We start from the raw sequence: 21,974 nt of genomic DNA, 5'->3' as shown, positions 1-21,974 counted from the left end.
AGTATTTGGATTTTATATAAATAGTCAAATAGATAGACTATATATAGATAGATTCTTTGTCAATTTTCAAGACATACTGTACTTTATTTAGAAAAAAAACACGACAATTCTGTATTTCTGTGCATCCGGCCTAATCCCAAATCCCTAGACGCCATACACATAAGCCATCCTACCATAGTTAAACTAGTAGGTATCGTCGTCCGTCGGTATCGATGGTGGGAATAATGCGCAAAATTGGCGACTCATATAGTCATATAGTATATCATATCATACACTCATATCCTCGAACAAGGGCGCCTACAAAGATTTTAACCAGTGAGAAGTGCACATTTATATTTATGTAGAGTTTTGAAAATATATACCTTACTTATATAATAACATTGACCGAAAAACGGCGGAGAGAGGAACATGGTCTCAAGATATAGCATAAAGATATAAAACGTAAGTATAATACACACCCAAATGGTCAGTTAACAGTTTAATGGTTATAATAGATGGAGTGAATTATTTTGTGAGTAACTATTGTAAAATAAATATGCACCTATACTACAATAGTTTTAATTGAAATTATATTTTGTTAAACATATAAGAATACCGGAAATGAAGCAAAACCGGAACACTCACTACACTGTACTGCTGTAGGCTACGGAATACGGATTGATTCCAACTGGTTCTTACAAGTGTTGAATATTATTTACAGATGCCCTTGAAATGCACATTGTTGTAGCTTATACAACAAATCGACGACCGACGACCTGTTCAATACTTTATACTGACCGCGACGTCAATGTCTACAAGAAACGAATACTTAATTATACAAGGTGATCTTCAATAATGTATACATACTTTTTTTCTAATTACATTTTTAATTGATCAAGTTATTAACATATACTTGTAGATCAGGGGTTGACGAGTGGCTAACCTAACCAAGGGCCACGGCCCATGAAGCAATTTGTATAACTCACGAATAAATTTAAATAATTCTTAAATTCTTTAATTTACACATCATTTAATTCTGTCAATTTGATAAATTATTTAATTAGCAGTATAATATATAACCTAATAATAAAAAATATATAATTATTATGTATAATATATATGAATCTGAGAATTTTTATAAAATTTAATCTAATTTTTTATACCTGTTTCTGTGTATTTTCGAATATTAATGTGGGCATGTGACCCTCGTTAAAAAAATTTAAAAAATAAGACCCATTACATAATAAAGTTAGTGGCTGACTCTTGTTGTACTTACATTGTATACGATGAATAAATAATATTTTTTCTATCTTATCTCAATTATTGAGCGCAGAGCAATGAAATTAATGTATTTTAGGTGGGTTTTATTTTATTATTTTATTTTCAACTTTGAGGGTGATTTTTGATATCAAATTGGATATAGTTTGTACTTTTGAGATGACAAAATTAAAAACTGGGCAAGTTAACCAATTTTTGTAACTAGTATGAGTTAAGTTATCCTTAAAAAAAAACTAAGACAATAGTTATAGTTAATTTTAAAATTTCAATTAATTTTAGTAGGTATCTAAGTCACGTTACTTTTTTTCAAATACCCTCAGGCCTCAACTATAATCATAAACATTTTTATCTCGTAAAAAATAAAATGACAGCATGAATTAGCATAGTTATAATATTCAATATATTATTATTATTTCTAATTTAGAGATTGGTTTCATCCAAACGGTTCAAATGACCACGACATAAATAATATTGCCGTCGCTATACTCACAGCTCACACAATAGCATAAAATATTTATTCTTAAAACGTAATAAAAAAAAATAACTACAAATCAATTAACAATTCGTAAATAACTTTAATTTTAATAATATAACTAAGTTATTTAGTAATACTAGAAATGTATATACGTAATGTTTAAAACAGCATATATTTTTATTTATCACAAACTAAAAAATTTAACACAATATTTCTTATAAGTTTTTCTAACTGTTATAAAAAAAAGTTAACTGGGAAGTCGCATTCATTTTTTGAGCGTCTGAAGTTCAAATTTTTACGATATTTTTTCTCCTAACAAAATTTATTGATATATTGTTATGACTTATGAATTTATGATTTAAAAACGAAAGCGAAAGATACTTAAAATACTTATTCATTAAATATTTTTATTATCATTTTCTATATACATTATACATAGTTCGATTTTCAAAACATTTGGATGAGGAATTTATTTATTTATTTTTATTATTGTCGATAAAAATGTTTGCTAAGTTAAGACCACGGTTATCTACTCTAGTAGATAACCGTGGTTAAGACTTAAACATTTAATACCAAGTTCCTCGTATAGTTGTATGTAATTCATATTATTGTGATATATTCATTATATTCATATTTATATAGGCATTATAAGTGATTTGAAGATAAAATATTAAAATCACATGCTTAAACGACGAATAACGATGTTAACTATTTTGTTAAAATTTAAATAGGTACATTATTCGTTGAGACTTAAAACTTCTACGTACCAATATTATTTTACTATGCGCAATGACATTTTCTAAATAATCCGTAGATTTACCTATTACCTATTTATATCATGCACCTATAAACACTGACACACTGTTTTATGGTTTATGTTAGAGTGATAAACTGATAAAAGATGGTGTTGACTGTTGAGTCAGAAGGTTATAACTTATAACACTTATAACAATAATACAATATAATATATAAATATATACTACATAATTATAATAATAATTAAATAATAAAATAATAAAATAATCTAACGTTTTTGAAAAAATAAGTAAACCTACTGTAATATAATAAAGGTAAGCAAGTGCGGTACCGCTGTGCTGTACATGGGTCACAGTTATGGATGTGTTAAATTTTAATTCAATGATATTTATCATTGTATATATAAAACAATTTTGATTTATGACCGAAGAAGATAGTCAGCCGCTTACATGATGGCTATATGGCTATATCATTACATAAATATATTTTATGGTAAGTTTTTTTGATACACATAGCTATTAAATTCATTTAATTTACTTTTAGTATTAGTGTATATACTATAGTATTGCAGTAAGCTGATATAATTTTTCCAAAAATATTGTATTTATTTTATTCTTAGTATTTAGTTACGTATTATAAGAATATATAATTATACCATGTTGCCTATATCAATTTATTTAATTCAAAATGAAATAACTTTTTTCCATAAATATTAAATATACCTTCAGTCTGTAAATAGTAAAATTCTAATAATATACTATTACTATCTAGTACTTAGATATAAAAAGGAAAGTTTTTATGAATTTTCGTTTAAATTCTTATTTCAAATGCAAATAAAACAAAAATTGTACCTATTTATTTTCAATATATTTTTAAACAGATATAAGAAAAAGTTATATGGGATCTTAAATTAAATTTTCTAAAATTTTGAACCGGTAAATAATTTTTAATCGACATTTTATAGAAAAATAATTTAAAATTTGTAATGTCTATAAATAACTCAAAAACAATTTGATTTGCATAAAATTCCCCATTTTTCATTAGTTTTTTTTTTTGTATTTTTCGATTATAAAATGTTGGTACTTGTAGGAAGTTTTTTTCTTTCAAACCATCTAAGTACCAGATAGATCCAATTTTTACCAGAAACCATTTTCACTGCCTAAAATGTGTTAACAGACAAAAAAAACCAACATAAATCATTTTAAATTCAATATATTCATCGCTCCATTCAGAATCTAATATTCTAATATATTTTGCCCCTTCCCCTAGCGTATGGATTCGATTGTTAAATAATATGTTCTTGTTTACGCCAACATCACTGCAAAATATAGAGTATACCAGCATAGGCGCATGTAACAATTAAAAGTACCTTTATAAACTAGCAGGACACCTGCAAGAGCTAAGTACTGTATCCTTATTTAGTATTTATATATGTGTAATAAATTGTTTAGCTTTAGCATGGCGCAATCGGAATAAATTCAAATTGCGTCTTTACGTCGTTCGGTCTCTATTTCTATAGGTTACTAAAAAAAGAAAATCAGCCAAAGGTGACAGGTCCCAGGTCATGTACAAACAATATCATAGAACATTCACGTGGTCGTATACTAATAGAAGGCAAGAATCACACATGTGTATGAAATTATTATATTATATTATAATTTATTAATTTATAATCTACTCTTACAAGTAGGAATAATTACAATTTTGACAATGGTCACTCGTCATTGGGATTGTCGGTTGGTTGAGCGATGAAGTGGCGAGAACAACTGTTTTATGTCAGCTGCTGCAGTAAGCACTCAGCGTCTCAGCCCCCTGATGGCTCTCAATGCTCTCAATCTCAAAGCTTGAATGAATACAAAATTGGTATAAAATAATTATATAATATTATATAATATACATGATGTTGCAAGAATACTATACAGTATATTATAGTATATATACTTATAGGGTGATTAATCAAGTATGTTCCTGGTCTATACTCATATAATATATTTATTAATATTCTAATTTTTTAGAATCTTAAAAATACATATTTTCAAATAAATGAACATTTTATGTTATTTAAAATGTCTCATATAAACTTTATTTTTTTCATATAAAAACAGTTTTTTATTTTAAAATATGTTGACGTAATTAAATTGAAATTTGTAGAAAAAATGAATTCTGAGTGATTAAACTGAGTTACATATAAATGTTATTATGTTTGAATTTTTTCACAGTAGATGATAGGGCGTATATTGGTAATTGTTAAGGCATAACTTATTCGTCTACGTATAGTGTATAGTTATACATTTTTTAATATAAGTGGACATACTGTTATTTTTAACTCTAAATTAATAATAATACGAGTATAAATAGTATAACGGTAATACAGAATAGATAAAAGTATTACATTTATTCTATTTTATGATGATATATCATTACTACCATTTTTAAAATCATATAAGAGTCACTAACCTCATATATACAATAATGGTATATAAACTTAATATTTAATTTTATTTCTAACAAATCAATGACACGACATAGAATATAGATAGGTACATATTTAAAAAAAGCTTTACTTTATAATATTTAAATTAAAAAAAAAAAAATGAAACGTTTTTAAAGTTTTACTGAGGAGAGATAATTGTCTACCCCTCAATAATAGGTACAGGCCTCTTGAACAAATGTATTAGTGAAGGATGAAAAATGAGGCATACTTCGAGAATCATTCTATATAATATATGTTACAGTAAATATTATACATCAAAATAACGTTATTTTCTAGTAAATAACAATAGTTATACTTAACAAACTATAGTAATAATTATCGTGGTTAATTATTTTTTGGGTTTGATTATCGATAATTACTAAATTACTACACAGTACACACGATAGAAAATGTTACAGTCGTAGTAGAAAACCTAACCACAGAATATTATAGCCATATAGGTTTAAGGTACTATACAGATTTAGATAATTAATATCTTCTATAGTTTAACCCTGTGCTTAACTACAACCACTATATAATATATTACCTACCTGCCCGCTATGGCGCCCATAATGAAAATATTATAATCTCGTCTATCATTTCTTTTGTTTCATGCTTTATACATTTTTAAGTGAAGTGTTCCTAATAATAATAATATTGACCTCGAAATGACGCACTTTTGTTAAATTAGTAACAAATATACATACCTATATAGCAATGTAGTTATGTAACTATATAGTATATGTAATATGTATTATATATTACTGATTAGGTAAGTTAGGTTATTGAAAACTGAAACACGCCCGCTATAATTAAATTACTAATACGTATTATTTATACTCTTAACTCTATATAGTCTATAGTATAATTTACCATAATTATTGTGCTCCTCTGAATACTAATCTCTTTAAATAGGGTGTATATAATAATTAAATTTTGTATAAAATATATAGGAAATATGGAATACATATTTGCAACACTTAATTTTTAGGAACTTACGCGTGAGTGCTTTAACCTTAACATTTTATGATCAGTAGATCACGTTTAGCTCCTTTAGTTTAAAAATTAGAGTGAATAAACCTATTACGAAACTTGATAGTAAGAACATTATCTATGTTTGTATGTTAGTTTTTTACGATTATTAAGTTTTTAAGTGAGTTATGAGCATTTTTAATTTACGCTATGTTATATACGCATAACTTGCTAAAAAATTGAACTATCGTAAAAAACCAACTTACAAACACAGATAATGTTCTTATCATCAAGTTTCATAATAGGTCGATTCACTCTAATTTTTAAACTGACGAAACTAAACGTGATCTGCTGAGCCTAAATTTGCTGTGTTACGTACTTGTAAGACAGAGACAACACATGCGGGTGTGACGCCCTCTTAATGTCGAAATAACCTCACATTGTTTAGTATTTCTGGAATTATTTGAAGTTAATTTAAAAACCAGTAATTTTTTTTTTTTGAAACATGTATTTCAATGAGATAAGAATGATGGCGCAAAAACGAATCTGCGCAAATCATTATTTTGGAAGTTATTCCTTCTAAAGTTTACGATTTTACGTTTTTACGCATGCGCACAACACTGTACTTTATTGCCGTCTATAACGGATTTTCCATTTTTTTTTTAAATAAATAAATCGAAGGTCAATCAAAAATATACATTATAATTTATACAGGGAAGTATAAACACTAAATAACGTATTCCGTGAGTAATGAGTAATAACATCAAGCTTATAATTATATTATTTATATTAAATGAGCCATGAGGTAAATAGGTTATTATCAAACAGAAAATATTGAGTACTCGGGGTAGACAAATATAAATTAAATCGCAATTATCGCGATCTCAACATTCTGTGATTATATGTGTATATCTCCAGTACTCTCGCGTTCAAATGATTTTATTTAGGTTTCAAAGTAAACACCTGTTAACAGTTAAATATCAAGTATTGTGACTTCCTTCGCCTATCAGCTCCGGTCGCCAAACTCGGTCCTCCATAACTTGAGTTGGATGGGGACTCAGCCACCAAACCTCTCTGGGACTAAAATAGCCAACCTGGGGGGGGGGAGACCTGTCATTCGGGCAGCTAGTAACCTAACACTCTAACATGTTATCCTAACCTACTAGTAAAATAAGAAAATTAGTCACCCCCTACGGACTATGACCAATAAGAGCTGTTGTAAACTAGGGCAGTCGATCGTGTTATGATTTCACCATCATTCATAATATCATAATATTCATGATACATAAATATGTAAAAAAAAATTGAAATATATGTTATAGACGCAACGCGCGGTAGTAAATTACAGCGTCATGCGCATGTGTTAAAACGTAAAATCGTAAACTTTGAAAAGATATAATTTTCAAAATGATTTGCGCAAATTCATTTTCGCACCATCGTTTTTAACTCGTTGAAATACATATGTTTAAAAAAAAAATTATCGAAAAAATCGCGTAGTAGTTAAACTATTGCAGTTGTATCATTTAAATAAAAGGAAATTCTAAAAATTGGTTTTTGACGATTCCGATGACAAAGTTTAGGTCCTAAATGTTTACTCATATGCGGCATAGGCACCTGTTACAATTAACAAGTAAGACAGTAAGTACAACCTTAGATAGGGCTACTATAATATTATCATAAGTTAGGTTAGTACCGCTGCCTTTATGCCTATCAATATTATCTACACCTCTATAATTACATATAAGCAGGTGTAGATGCGGATCTAAAAATAAAAAAGGAGTATTTAGATGTCCTATACACAAAATGTAGGACGTCATATCCGTCTAATTGAATTAAAAATAATGCGATCGTATTTCAAGTGCTACGAATTCATTAATAATATTGTAGAACCATAAGTAATACACTGTTCTAAAAGTGATAATTTTTACTATGTTTTGTTGCCATCAGATATTTAAAACTACATTTTTTTAAAATTACATCAAAATTAATTTTTATAAAACGCTTTTTTATTATGTTTTAATACTTTTTTGTTAATACTATTTTCAGAAATATTTTTCCAAAAAAATATGGAAAAAAAAACCATTAGCTTCCTACAGCATATTTTTTAAGAGCCTACTTTGAATACTTCGTAGCATTTAAAATACTTTTGTAAATAGAATTTTCGTGTCTGCTTCTTTGTGGTTGATAATAATTCATGTGTACCTACTTTGTAAGATATTACCATTCTGTCAGTACTAGTTGCGCTACTGCATTCTGTAGTCTGTACTATGAATGTAGATTGACTTTTAAGGCTTAGTAGGCTTACATTTATCATTTTATTTCCAATAAACACAGGTCTAATCTTCAATGTTCAAATAAAAAAAATCAATAAATTATTGACATTCATTAATTCATAATTATTTTTAAATTATTTAATGATATGTTAGACAACAAAAAGTATAATCTTTTTATTATTTTATACTTTATAAATAACACAATCTCTGGAGCATTGTTACATTTTTGTTTTGGTATGGTGTCCTCTTATAAGTTATATAATTATAGAATAAATACTCGTAGTCGTAAGTCCTAGTTTTAAAAAGCACCTATTATGTATTTTATAAAGAAGAGTATTTCCTGTGCATTGGACTGATAGATTTTTAATATTTACATTTTTTATAAATATGAGCATGTTTTAATTTAAAATAATTTCAATTATTTTTAACCATTAATAAATTATTCAAAAATGTAAATACGGTGGTCGCCGCTTAATGTAATCACTTTGGTAAGGGACATAATTGATTATATAATCCGATTGATAACACTAAACGAAAGACGAAAGTTGAAAAAAATAAAACATACCTTAAATAAAAAAAAAAAATTATGTTATGTTGTATCAAATTTAATACACACATAGTTATTAACAAAAATTATAATTTATTACTATTTAAATTTTAAAGTTTGTGGGTAGATATACAAAATTTAAAATTGTTAAAAATTTTTTTCAAAAAAAAATTTATTGATGTCTTTTTTTTTTTTATCATTAAAAGATCATTAATAAAATGTTCATGTTTATAATTTAATTCAAAATTTGACGAGTGATGTTGTATTCCTCTTCGTAATACTTGTAGGGCCTCTCTCATTTCAAAAGAACTTAGAGGTTTTTCAGTAGGTATACGTTTGTGGCTAAAGCTCAATTTCTTCAAGTTTAAATGTTTGTATTAAAGCATATAAATATCTTTTTCGGTAAAATTTGATGTGAAAGGTATATTTTCATCATTTTCAACCAATTTTTAAAATCTAAGTCTATTTCTTCATATTCTTCTTCTTCCTCCTACTCGATACTTTCTGCAAAACCTCTATGTTTAAAACAATTTCTTGTACATAAAGTCGATTTTATGACCTCAAATTGATAACATTATACTGCGTATTGATTATAATAACCACGGATATAGATATTATTTATAATAACCGACATAATTTACACATATAAGTATATATCCGGCCCGTAATTATAGTTTTAGATAACATTAACCGTGATTACAATAAGCAACAACCACTGTATTAAAAATCTATCCGGCCAATGCACAGGAAATACTCTTCTTTATAAAATATATAATAGGTGCTTTTGCCCTAAGGTGAACCAGAAAGTCGTAATTGTGGAAATACGGAGTATCTTTGTCCCTATATTATGTGGGAGACAAAGAAAACAAATGCTGGTGTGGCCCCTTAAGTCATTTGTCTCAAAAAATTTTTAGTTATAAAAACTATATTTGAGAATACACATACAAAATTCAGTTTAAATTAAATTATTTAATAGCCTATATATAAAATAACGGTATAAGATAATATATCGAAAAAACCAAAAATTCTATAATAGTACAGTGTAAGTTGTATGTTATAAACAAAATTGTTTTTTATTATAATTATTATTCTTTATTGACAATTTATTTTGGAAAATTAGAATACTTATAAAACAATAAATTTTTTTTTATACTTGAATGCTTTAAAACCATACAAAATTATGTTCTTATAATTAACATTTAGAACTTAAAATAATATTTAATTATTTAGCTTCATTCTTTACTCTGTCATATATTTCATCACAATCTTCATTCTTTATATGTTTCCATCCATCTTTAGTGATGTGATATACTAGAATTTATTTTCAAATTATTAAATCACAGATTAAAATTTAGTAAAATAGAAATATAATTTAAGTTTAAATTTATTACCTCGAACAATTCCACCACTGTAAGCATCTCGATGAGTGGCATGGAAGATAGCTCTTTGGCCAAGTTTTTGAGCTTCTTCATCAGTTAAATCCCACTTATAGCCAGAATCAAGAACACCAAAAGCATAAATTGATCCAGAACCTACCGAAAAAACTTTACCTGGTGTTCTGGAACCATCATTGTCAATGTAAAATAATGATGGACCCTGAAACATTATTTTTTGTTATAATTAGTTTTACAAGTTTTTAGTTTTTAAAATAGATACTTACATTTTTATCATATCCAGCTAACATCATTCCAATAGATAATCCATACCCTTTATAATAATAAATCATATTTGACATAATTTTAGAAGCAGCTGTAACACTAATGCGTTCTTTGTTTCTTAATTCGTGAAGTCTGCATTGTTTTGAGAGAACACGATCCCAGTAAACACAATCAGCTGCACCACCAGCTAATGTACCTAACATAAAATCATTGATTTCAACGATTTTTTTCATACATTGTGAACCAATGTACTGTCCTCCAGTAGCACGAGAATCAACTGCTAACACTATGCCTCCTTGGTATAAAAATCCTAATGTTGTAGTACCATGGTGAAAGTTTAACTCAATTGGACGACCCATTGTATCACGAGCTGTTATCATACGCATGTTTTCAACAGGCTAGAATATAAAAACAATAATATTTAGGTAACATATTTTTATATACATGGGATACAAACAATATTAGATTAATAATTTATAATGTTAGAAAAACTCTTTATTATTTTTTATAAAAATTAGAATATAAAATATTTAAATAATTTTCTTAGATAGTCTTTTTTTGGTTATCAATGTTTATAAATTAGCTGAAGGCATTAGACATATTGAAGAATATAATTATGTTTTGAATTACAACAAAATAATTAGCATTATCATGTTACAAGTGAAAAGCTTAAGTACCAATTCAATATATTTTTTCATTTTCAACTAATAGTTTAGTAGTTTTTCATGAGTTTATAGAAACAAATAATTTTAGTTTATAATATAGGTAAGTATGACATTTTTTAATTACAATACTTGGTACCATAGATAACTTTAAGTACTATTATTCAAGCACATTAATTACATGGATAAATTCTAAAGTAATGAAATAGATATTTGTCAATTCCAATCTCATGTAGAACAAATAAGAATGATATGACACTTACGTTTCCAGGAAGTGAGTACAAATTCATTTGGTTTACGGTATTGTCACTCCGGAAAGTTTCAAATGCTTCATTTTCTTCAACTTCGCATTTACTTTTGAATAGAGTGTCATCGGATAATCCACACAAAGATAACATAGCCATAATTGCTAAAATCAAATTCAATTTTATTTTATAAAATTAAAAATATTATAAAGTAAAATAAGCAAAAAGTAATATATAATACTAACCAATAACGTTTGTGGATACTGGATTGTAGTTTAATAAATATTGAATAATGACTATTAACAATATTAAGTATATTCTTTAATCTTAATGTTATTTCTTTAATGATAATGAATAATATATTTGTTGATTTATCATTATCAAAAAAAACTTACATAACCTCACAAAATATTTAAATTGCAACGTTGCCTTTTTTGTTATACAAAATAAATTTTTTTTGTAAAAAAATAGCTTCAATAATTAAAGATGTCTATTTCCAATTAATTTTATTATTTTTTAATTAATATATTATCAAGAAAAATATGAATTAATTGTAATAAGTTTTTATAATTATTCAAATTTATTTTCACAATTTATTTCATAACCACAAATATTATTTTTACTTTGGCAACATTGCTGCGTCCACACTTCAATCTTCATTCGTATTTCGTGTTGTTGTGGAACGGGACAGACCCTGTTCCTTTTCTACTAATTTTCGGCACACGTTTTGGTTACTCGATTTAGGTAAGTAATTTATTTTATTTTTAACAAATTTATTTGTCTTTAATAATTATACGTTTAATTAACATTAATTTCTCTGTCGTCTCTACAATATAGAATCAAAATCTAACTTTTATTTAGTTGTTAATTTTTACGACGTGTGGTTTCCAAAACCTCACGTTTATAACTTTCAATTTAGTACTACTTCTAAGACTGTTCGTTTAAGTGTTTTTTTGTAATTATTTTTATCCTTTTTATTTTTATAATTATTAAATCTAAATGGAGGTTTTTACCTTCCAAAATATGATTGTATATATTTTGAGGTTATGTTATTCATTTACAGGATTAGGTCGGTCTCCTAAGATGGGTGGTTATAAGTACGTGCAAGAAGTGTACCGAAAGAAGCAGAGCGATGTACTACGTTATTTATTGCGTATTCGCGTCTGGCAGTATAGACAGATGACTCGCGTACACCGCGCGCCACGTCCTACAAGACCCGACAAAGCTAGACGGTTGGGGTACAAAGCTAAACAAGGTAATGTATTAACCTTTAACCCCAAGGTTATTTATTAAACATTCTTTAATAACATACATTTTTCCTTTTTTTTATTGAACAGGATTTTCCATATTTAGAGTACGTATCAGGCGTGGTGGCCGCAAGCGTCCAGTACCTAAAGGTGCTACTTATGGTAAGCCCAAAAGCCATGGAGTTAATGAATTGAAACCTAAACGCTGTCTGCAATCAATTGCTGAGGTAAACTTTCTTATATTTCAAAATATGCTTTGAATACTTTCATTTATGATCAGTATGTTTATTTGTTATAATCTATTTCATTTTGTAATTACATTATGCTGTATATTCAGTGAGTGGTTGAGTAAGCCTGTAGTGTTAATTTTAGTCACAGGTGGTTTATCTCGCTCTCTTGATTGGTATTTGTCAGGAGAACCACCATCCATCCCCCTCTCTTGAAAGCTACAGTAAATCATCTCGTACATTTTTCCTTAGTATTTTGGTACTCCGACAAAGAGTACTTTGAAGTAATCGAGTTTAAGAAATCTCCTTCATTGAAAGTATAGGAATTGCTAGCCATTTCAAATTATTATTATGTGAGCAAAATGTGTTTCAAAATTTAATATACCTACACTGATGATTTACATAATTGATATTTAATCCTGACAATTTTTTATTTAAATTCTAGTTTTAGAATAATAATTAGGATCCTATGTTAGTTAAAAATTATAAGCTGGTGTTAAATGCATTTACTTATATTTTATACATCAAATTTGATTAATTACAAGCTATATGATGTTTATGAACCATGCACCACTCCTTATTTAATAAATGAGGATATTATTAACTTAATTCTGATAGCTTATTAAAGTAATTGATGATTGTGCTAATTTTCTTTAAAATATAATGATGACAAAATATATACTACTAACTGCTGATAGTTTATGAAGGGTTTAACTTCCTTGGATGTCTGATAGAAATTATTAATATTGTATACCTTATACATTTAAATTACTTTTATATGATGTTTATGAACCATGCACCACTCCTTATTTAATAAATGAGGATATTATTAACTTAATTCTGATAGATTATTATAGTAATTGATGGTTGTGCTAATTTTCTTTAAAATATAATGATGACAAAATATACATTACTAACTGCTGATAGTTTATGAAGGGTTTAACTTCCTTGGATGTCTGATAGAAATTATTAATATTGTACACCTTATACATTTAAATTACTTTTATATGATGATTATGTACCATGCACCACTCCTTATTTCATTAGATGAGGATAATTTTCATATATCTGATAAAAGTTTGATGTTTAAAATTATTGTTTATGATGATTATGTACCATGCACCACTCCTTATTTCATTAGATGAGGATAATTTTCATATATCTGATAAAAGTTTGATGTTTAAAATTATTGTTTATGATGATCATGTACCATGCACCACTCCTTATTTCATTAGATGAGGATAATTTTCATATATCTGATAAAAGTTTGATGTTTAAAATTATTGTTTATGATGATCATGTACCATGCACCACTCCTTATTTCATTAGATGAGGATAATTTTTATGTATCTGATAAGTTTAAATTCACAATGTTTGGTGAATTAATCTATGAACCTATGTATTGAGCGTGACACATTATTTCGGATTGATACTCCTTCAATATAAAAGTTTAATGATGACAAACATGCAGTAATAACTACTGATTATAATATGAAGGGTTAATCTTCCTTGGATGTCTGAAAATTAAATATTAAGAAATTAACATATGTTGCTTATAAATTATAATATAATATTACATAGATCTAGAATTTGATGATACATAAGCACTTCAGATAATCAACATTTAAAAGTTAAATATATATTTTCATCATTTTTTTCCAATGATGAATAATGTGTATTGCTGATGTAATTTTAGGGCTTATCTTCCTTGGATGTCTGAGGTCTTGTAGTATATCTGTAATGCACCTTATAAATATTTTTATTTTTTAAACAATAATAAAAACAATTCCCTGCAAGTTATATAGTCTAAGTATATCATTTAAGATATTAATATATTATAAATTGTTATGGCTTTGAGAGCAAAGATTGGGTGATTATCATGATGATACTTAGTGTTTTGTTTATAAATCACTGAAATAATAATGTGGACAAAAATACATTCTTGTTCCCTTGGCTATCTGAAATTTAGTAATAATATTCATATCTGTTTGACTTTACATATTATATGCATTTAATTCGTAATAAATAAAAAATCATGATGATACTTTGTGTTTTGTTTATAAATCACTGAAATAATAATAATGTGGACAAAAATACATTCTTGTTCCCTTGGCTATCTGAAATTTAGTAATAATATTCATATCTGTTTGACTTTACATATTATATGCACTTAATTCGTAATAAATAAAAAATCATGATGATACTTTGTGTTTTGTTTATAAATCACTGAAATAATAATAATGTGGACAAAAATACATTCTTGTTCCCTTGGCTATCTGAAATTTAGTAATAATATTCATATCTGTTTGACTTTACATATTATATGCATTTAATTCGTAATAAATAAAAAATCATGATGATACTTTGTGTTTTGTTTATAAATCACTGAAATAATAATAATGTGGACAAAAATACATTCTTGTTCCCTTGGCTATCTGAAATTTAGTAATAATATTCATATCTGTTTGACTTTACATATTATATGCATTTAATTCATAATAAATAAAAAATCATGATGATACTTTGTGTTTTGTTTATAAATCACTGAAATAATAATGTGGACAAAAATACATTCTTGTTCCCTTGGCTATCTGAAATTTAGGATTAATATTTATATTTGTTTGACCTTACATATTATATGCATTTAATTCATAAAAATAGGTCTGGTTGCCAACGTGTATGATTTTTTTTATCAACTTAATTGTTTAAAATAAAAATTACTGAAAATAACTTGTGCTCTAGAGCTTTTCTACATATTAAGTGTTTATATGGTTTATTTTTTGGAAGGTAAGGGATGATAGACAGGTATTACCCAATAAAAGATAGTTGGCTACCAATTCTCCTGAACATGAATAATAAAGGTTTACCTAATGCTATTGAATTGACTCACTTAAATAATCGCTATGAACTATTAACAACTTAATTGTAAAATATGAAAGTTGCAATGATGATGATAAAATTTGTGTTATAATCACTGAATAATAAATAAATGTGGACAACTACATTTTGTTCCCTTGGCTATCTGAATTGTACTTTTGAAATAAGTTTTATATTGGGAAAAGTAAAAGATTAATTTAAATCATAACTGAATTAAATTAATATTTGTGTTCTTATTATAAGTTATTTAAAAATTGTATTTTATTAGTTACAGCTAATATGTAATTTGATATATTATATAATAACTTTTATTCTATATTATAGGAAAGAGTTGGACGTCGTTGTGGAGGTCTCCGTGTCTTAAACTCTTACTGGGTAGGACAAGACTCTACTTTCAAATTCTACGAAGTCATCACTGTTGATACCGCACACCCAGTAAGTTCCTTATTAACTAGAAATAATAACTTAATTCACTGATATGTTATAAATAAAGAAAAATTATATATTTGTTTGATTTAACGCAATAAACTTTTTCTTTCTTTTTAGGCCATCCGTAGAGATGCCAAGATCAATTGGATCTGCAATGCTGTGCATAAGCACAGAGAATTGCGAGGAAAGACTTCAGCTGGTCGCAAGTCCCGTGGTCTTGGAAAAGGACATGGTTTCTCACAAACAACCGGTGGATCAAGAAAGGCATGTTGGAAGCGCAAGAACACCTTGCAACTTCACAGAAAACGATAAATCCATTTTTATTATATTATGCTCTTTTTGTATTGCGTTTATATGGCAACATTATATGTTAATAAAATGGTGTTTTATCTGAAAATATTCCATTAGTTTTTTACAGTATTTTATTTTTTTATCTAGTTACGACTACGAGTATAACTTATTTCAATTAAAAATGTGCTCATAACTGTTAAAACAGTTATTATGTACATTTATTGCATTTACAATTACAAACTTATTTTGTTTGTTTATACCTTTAAGTTTGATATCAGTGAATTAACTTGGGTAATAAAACTAAATTGGTTCTGTTGAATGCAAATTGTATGTTTGTATTTTTATGCCATCTTAAAAGTTTTAAAACAAATTAAGTATTCATAGTACTTAAAGAATTTTTACTACAAACTTTGATCTAAATATATGGACCATTGGACATTCTCTATTTAATTTTGGTCTGAATGATTGATGTTACATTATCATTTATATTTGGATAAGTAATTCAAATAAGTAGTCAATGATTAATTTATGTATACAATTAAGGTGACATTTTTAATAAGGATCATAGAATGCGATTGTCTACTAGTTATACACAAAAATATTAATAGCTTTGGTAAAAGCAAGATTTACGTTTTTGATAGTTTCAAAAATAAAGTTATCAATTGTAAACGTCTGGTAATGATTTCCTCCACCCTTCAGGTAAGCATGTGTAGTAGATATTGTACTTAGAAAAAAGAGCGTCATTACAAATAAATATGTATTTGTCGACCTACATATATGAGAGGTTTTCCCCTAAGAATTAATTTAAATCTAAACAGCAGCGATACATTGTTAAATAAAATTAATATATAATATATATCATTTACATAGACTTATTTCAGGTGTTGGTTTTATTTCTTTTGACCACCCACCCTCATACAGCCCCCTTCAAAAAAAAAAAAAAAAAATAAGACAATTAAGTAGAAATAAAATTATTGTTAAAACTGATACATTGTACAATTGGTGCAAACATGTGAATTAATATTACAATTATTTAAAACATTAATCTTTGTTCTCCTGCTATTCTTCATTTTTCACCCTGTATTACAAATAAGTGAGTATTCTCTTTTTACCCAAGTACCTACCTAAAAACTCTCAGGTGTGCACGTCTATGGAAATTTATAATAAAAAGATTATGATCTTTTTTAAAACCCATATTGTCCATCACCCTGAGAAAAAATTGTACTATACACATGAACAAAATACTGACAAGTTCATTTTTTTCAAAACTATTAACAGTATTAACTAACAACAAAATGTTGGTAAGTGATTTGAAAAATGTTTGCGATCACTGGCATTACTGTTATATTGTTAAAAATAATTTTTTTTCTGCAAATATTTCTAATTAAATAACATTAATTTTTTTTTAACAAGATATAATAATTCAGTACTTAATTTTTTGATATTTTAAAATTTTATTAATTATTTATAATGTTAAAATATATCCATAATGCTATTCTATTTTAAATGGAATAATTCTGTAAATAAATAAATTAAAAAGATTTATTTTTAAGTTCTTACCCCTATTTTGATTATGTGTGGTATTGTAAAACTATTTTTTAGGGTTGTTTGTATTATTAATATACAGTTTTTAAAATTTAACTTCAAGCGCATATTTTATGATTTTTTAGAGTTACAAGTCCTATATTTATACATTTTCATAAATTGTACAAGTATATAATTATTATAATATCTAAATACATATTGTAGGTTTGATATTTTATATTAGAATTTTCATGGTAAAAAGTAAAAACTCGGACTTGCAAATAACTGATAATAATGTATTATGTATAAAGTTCTTTTTAAAATGGAGGGTTTAAGTTTAGTGTTTCAAACACTAATATTAAATAACAATAATAACTGAAAAAATTTAGGAAACTTTTTGCAGAATAACATTAAATTTAAAATTTTTCAGGTGATGTTTTGCTATCAATTGATGAGTAATGTTACTGTGGCTTAATTGTGCACATTAGTACTTTCTGTTAGCGTATAAAACTTAATACCCATCATACCCTAATATAAAATAAGTCATAATAATTAACAGATAAAATAATGTACTTGCAAATTCAATTTATTTATTTTTTAATCTTTGGCCCACTTAACACAGCATAAATGTATGAATATAATTGAAAACAAATACCTAATACCCAAAAGATAAGTATAAGTAACTCAATTATATAATAAAAAAGCTCATTTTATGAACATTAATAATTGTTTCATAAATTTGTATGTAATCAATGTAAATAAATATTAAATAATGGTAATAACTAATAACATATCACAGAATTAAGTTTACAATAAATTGTGCTTAATGAAATGGTAACTTTCAACACGTTTAGTCTAGCAATGTTTTAGGAAATAGATTCATTTTAATGTAGTCATCAACAACCTGTAAACAAATATTATTAAAAATTATAATTTATCCTTTTCATATTCAGTTTATATTAAGTATTAACCTCTTTCAGTAGTTCAACTGTAATCTTTGGATGTTTCAATACAAATCCAGAATTATTGATTAATTTATTGCCATTCATTTCAATACGATAACCATTCAAGTGGTCTTTATGAATGAATGGTGACAGAGGAGTGTTATGAACACCAGATTTTGAACAAGCTTCGGCCCATGGTACTGAATGTTTGTCATTTGCTTCAGATGCAATAACATCAAAATCATTCTAAAACAAAACATTCATTATGTTTAAAAAATTAATAATGGTATTTTTAAATGAAAATAATAATGGTTAACATACTTTACATAAAGACGAAAGAACTGAGCCCAGAAATTCATGTTTAACTCCAAACAATGAGGACACAATTTCAGCAATCATATTTTGTTTGGTCTGACCACTGTCCACTAAATTGTAAGTTTCCCCTACAGCTTCTGGGGATTTTAACAAATGCCACACAGCTCTACAAATGTCTTCAACATGTATTGTATTACAAGATGTACTGCCTTTCCATAGTATTCGAACAGGCTCTCCTAGACCTCGATACAAAGAGCCAATCGCAATAGTTGGTGCTAAAATAGAAATTTGATTAAATACTATTACTCAATATCTTATTGGTATAGACATACTGAGTCCAGTTCTGTCACCTATGCCATACACAATAGCTGGCCGGACAATTGTATAATTTAAATTTGGAATAGTTTTCAATTGTTTTTCTACTTCATATTTGTACTTTGCAATGGATGTGAGGGGTATTACTTTGTCATTTTCTTTAATTGGTCCTTTATGACTGGCAGATAATTGACCAGATGATACTTCGACATAACGACTTACTCCAAACTTAGCAGCAGTACGAGCACAATTCATGCTGAGTTTATAGACTCCTTCTTCATAGATGACGTCTGGTAAATCAACACGAGTTTCTCCGGCACAATTAATGGCATAATCAAAGAAACCTTCAAAAACATTTTCACAAGAACCTGCAGAAAATGATGTCTAAAATGTATTGATATTTATTTTAATATAAGTAATGCATGAGTGAAAAATTTACTTTGATTTATCAAATTGGCACTGATAAATTCTACTATGGGTGATTCAAATGCCACCTTATGGTCATCGTTGAGCCAAGCGATTTGGGGTGGAACTTTGTCGACTACTCTCACAGCCGACGCTAGATCATTGTCCACTAAATACTTGACCAAGTGACGGCCGATAAAGCCACAGCCTAAAATTAAATTATGCAAAAATAAATTTGACAATATTGACGATAAACTAAAAAAAAACTATTTCAATTACCTACCTCCCAAAACTAATACTCTGTCTTTTGACATGCTGGACGTGTGTGCTACAACTGTTGCTGTGGAGAACAGAATTATTGATCGAAATCGATGTTTCTTTAACACTTCCTGAGATAAAATACTGAAACATGTATACAATACAAATGAATTATTATATTATATAATAATCATATGCGTTAATTATTATGATGGAAATATATAAATAGAAATTCGTACGTGGCGTAGTGGTAGCCGTCAATGATGATCGCATAGTTGTGTCATCTTCCGCTTGGCGCTTATCCACCTTCCGGCAAGATGTGTGAACAGGAAATGGTCACTGATACGCGAGTTCAGAATAATAATTAATTATTATTATTATAAAACAGGCATCCCGTCATATTATATTATTGTAATTCGTAAACATATTGCATTGTTTGTAATGAGTGTAATATTAATTATAGACATATAAATATGTCTATGACAATATACATTAATATGTGCTAAATAATAAATTGTGCCGAGTGCCTAATGTAGGTAGGTATGTAAAAATAAAATTGATCAAATGATATAGATAATATAGGTATTAGGTAATGATAATTATAATCATTATTCAAATGCGACGTACTTACGTACTAACGTAGTGGGTAATAAATAATAATTTTAATATATTATCAATTCTGAGACCTATTTTTGTGATAATATATATTATCATTTTCGGTTTTGAATTTTTGATAACCGCTAAAAAATAGAAAAGTTCCAAGAGTTATATGTTTTATTTCTCATAAAATAATAAATCGCTTTATTGTTCCAATATAACTATTAAATAGCAATTTTTTTAAAGTACCTACTTAACTATGAAAATAAAATTATACTACTGGTCAAACGTGAATACTTCCTTGTATTATTCTAATTTCTAATCAGTAATTTATTTGCTTATAATCAGGGGTGTTCCCATAGGGTATACTACATATACGCCGTATACTCTCAAGATTTTTTTTCAATATTATGGGTAACTGCGTATACCCATAAATCCATAATACATGCGTATTTGATGATATAGTATACTCTCAAAAAAATTCATGGGAACACCACTGCTTATAATTGTATATAGGTACATACTTACCTATTTCCTTTAATAGTGAAATCTGTAATTTTTATTAATATATATAATATATGACTGGAATTAATTAACTTAGCCGCTTAAAGTTACTAATATAACTATATTACTACATTCCTGTAATCCTATATTTTTTTGTATGGCAAAAAATGTTACCATTCTTCTATGGCTAACGCCAACCACCTGTTTAATCCTAGACCTTGTACGGTATAAAGTCTATGCTTTTAACTAGGCTCTCTAGTCTCTACTTTTAACTATGAATATTGAATACTACACTAGTAGTTCATGCTTTTAACATTAATATCGTAATTGGAATACCAGTTACTACAATTGAAAATAGGTATTCAATTTATAACATAAATACAAAATATATAATCATAATATTATAATATATTTTGAAATGAAATCAATACCTATGTTTATTTCATTTCTATATTCTATATTTTTTTTTTTTGTAAAATACGTTTTTAGTTCCTAATTTCCTTTAACTCCTTCAAAATCTTTATTTCTATAAATATAAATATTAAATTCTATAATTACTAGGTAAATTCAATTCTCAGTTAATTTTTATCTTGGTTGTTGAATAGTTGAGCCAAAACAATTTTGTGATACATTATTACATGGTATATTATAAATAACTACATTATTATTACTATGCAGATTTATGGAAATGTACTGATGTACCAAGTATTAATGTATTATAAT

At 26.9% G+C, this 21,974-nt stretch overlaps 3 protein-coding genes and 1 long non-coding RNA gene across 4 annotated transcripts; 2 read left to right on the top strand and 2 right to left on the bottom strand.

Annotated features, from left to right (window-relative positions):
• The first annotated feature begins 288 nt into the window (after nt 1-288).
• LOC132917769 (uncharacterized) lies at nt 289-1,048 on the top strand. The gene is made up of 3 exons (XR_009660332.1): nt 289-511; nt 591-821; nt 899-1,048. It is a non-coding gene; the product is annotated as an uncharacterized LOC132917769 (long non-coding RNA).
• Nucleotides 1,049-9,702: 8,654 nt separating this feature from the next.
• LOC132917549 (proteasome subunit beta type-5) lies at nt 9,703-11,703 on the bottom strand. Its single transcript, XM_060978333.1, has 5 exons — nt 11,564-11,703; nt 11,337-11,482; nt 10,414-10,809; nt 10,145-10,349; nt 9,703-10,064 (listed from the first exon to the last, which is right to left on the bottom strand). Exons 2-5 carry the CDS (start codon nt 11,475-11,477, stop codon nt 9,976-9,978), a joined length of 831 nt encoding a protein of 276 aa, XP_060834316.1. The 5' UTR covers nt 11,478-11,482; nt 11,564-11,703; the 3' UTR covers nt 9,703-9,975.
• Nucleotides 11,704-11,903: 200 nt separating this feature from the next.
• Nucleotides 11,904-16,495, top strand: LOC132932255 (large ribosomal subunit protein eL15). The gene is made up of 5 exons (XM_060998530.1): nt 11,904-12,062; nt 12,382-12,573; nt 12,656-12,792; nt 15,994-16,104; nt 16,216-16,495. The coding sequence occupies exons 2-5, from the start codon at nt 12,402-12,404 to the stop codon at nt 16,408-16,410; spliced, it is 615 nt and encodes a 204-aa protein (XP_060854513.1). The 5' UTR covers nt 11,904-12,062; nt 12,382-12,401; the 3' UTR covers nt 16,411-16,495.
• A 1,983-nt stretch (nt 16,496-18,478) lies between these two features.
• On the bottom strand, nt 18,479-20,785 carry LOC132917462 (uncharacterized). The gene is made up of 7 exons (XM_060978211.1): nt 20,390-20,785; nt 20,176-20,294; nt 19,927-20,100; nt 19,505-19,855; nt 19,179-19,447; nt 18,885-19,103; nt 18,479-18,817 (listed from the first exon to the last, which is right to left on the bottom strand). The coding sequence occupies exons 2-7, from the start codon at nt 20,204-20,206 to the stop codon at nt 18,764-18,766; spliced, it is 1,098 nt and encodes a 365-aa protein (XP_060834194.1). The 5' UTR covers nt 20,207-20,294; nt 20,390-20,785; the 3' UTR covers nt 18,479-18,763.
• Between the last annotated feature and the right edge of the window lie 1,189 nt (nt 20,786-21,974).

Source organism: Rhopalosiphum padi, chromosome 1, assembly GCF_020882245.1.
Source record: "Rhopalosiphum padi isolate XX-2018 chromosome 1, ASM2088224v1, whole genome shotgun sequence".
In the NCBI taxonomy this organism is placed as follows: Eukaryota; Metazoa; Arthropoda; class Insecta; order Hemiptera; family Aphididae; genus Rhopalosiphum; species Rhopalosiphum padi.
The sequence above is the reverse complement of the archived record's forward strand: the minus strand, read 5'-3'. Positions and strand labels throughout refer to the sequence as shown.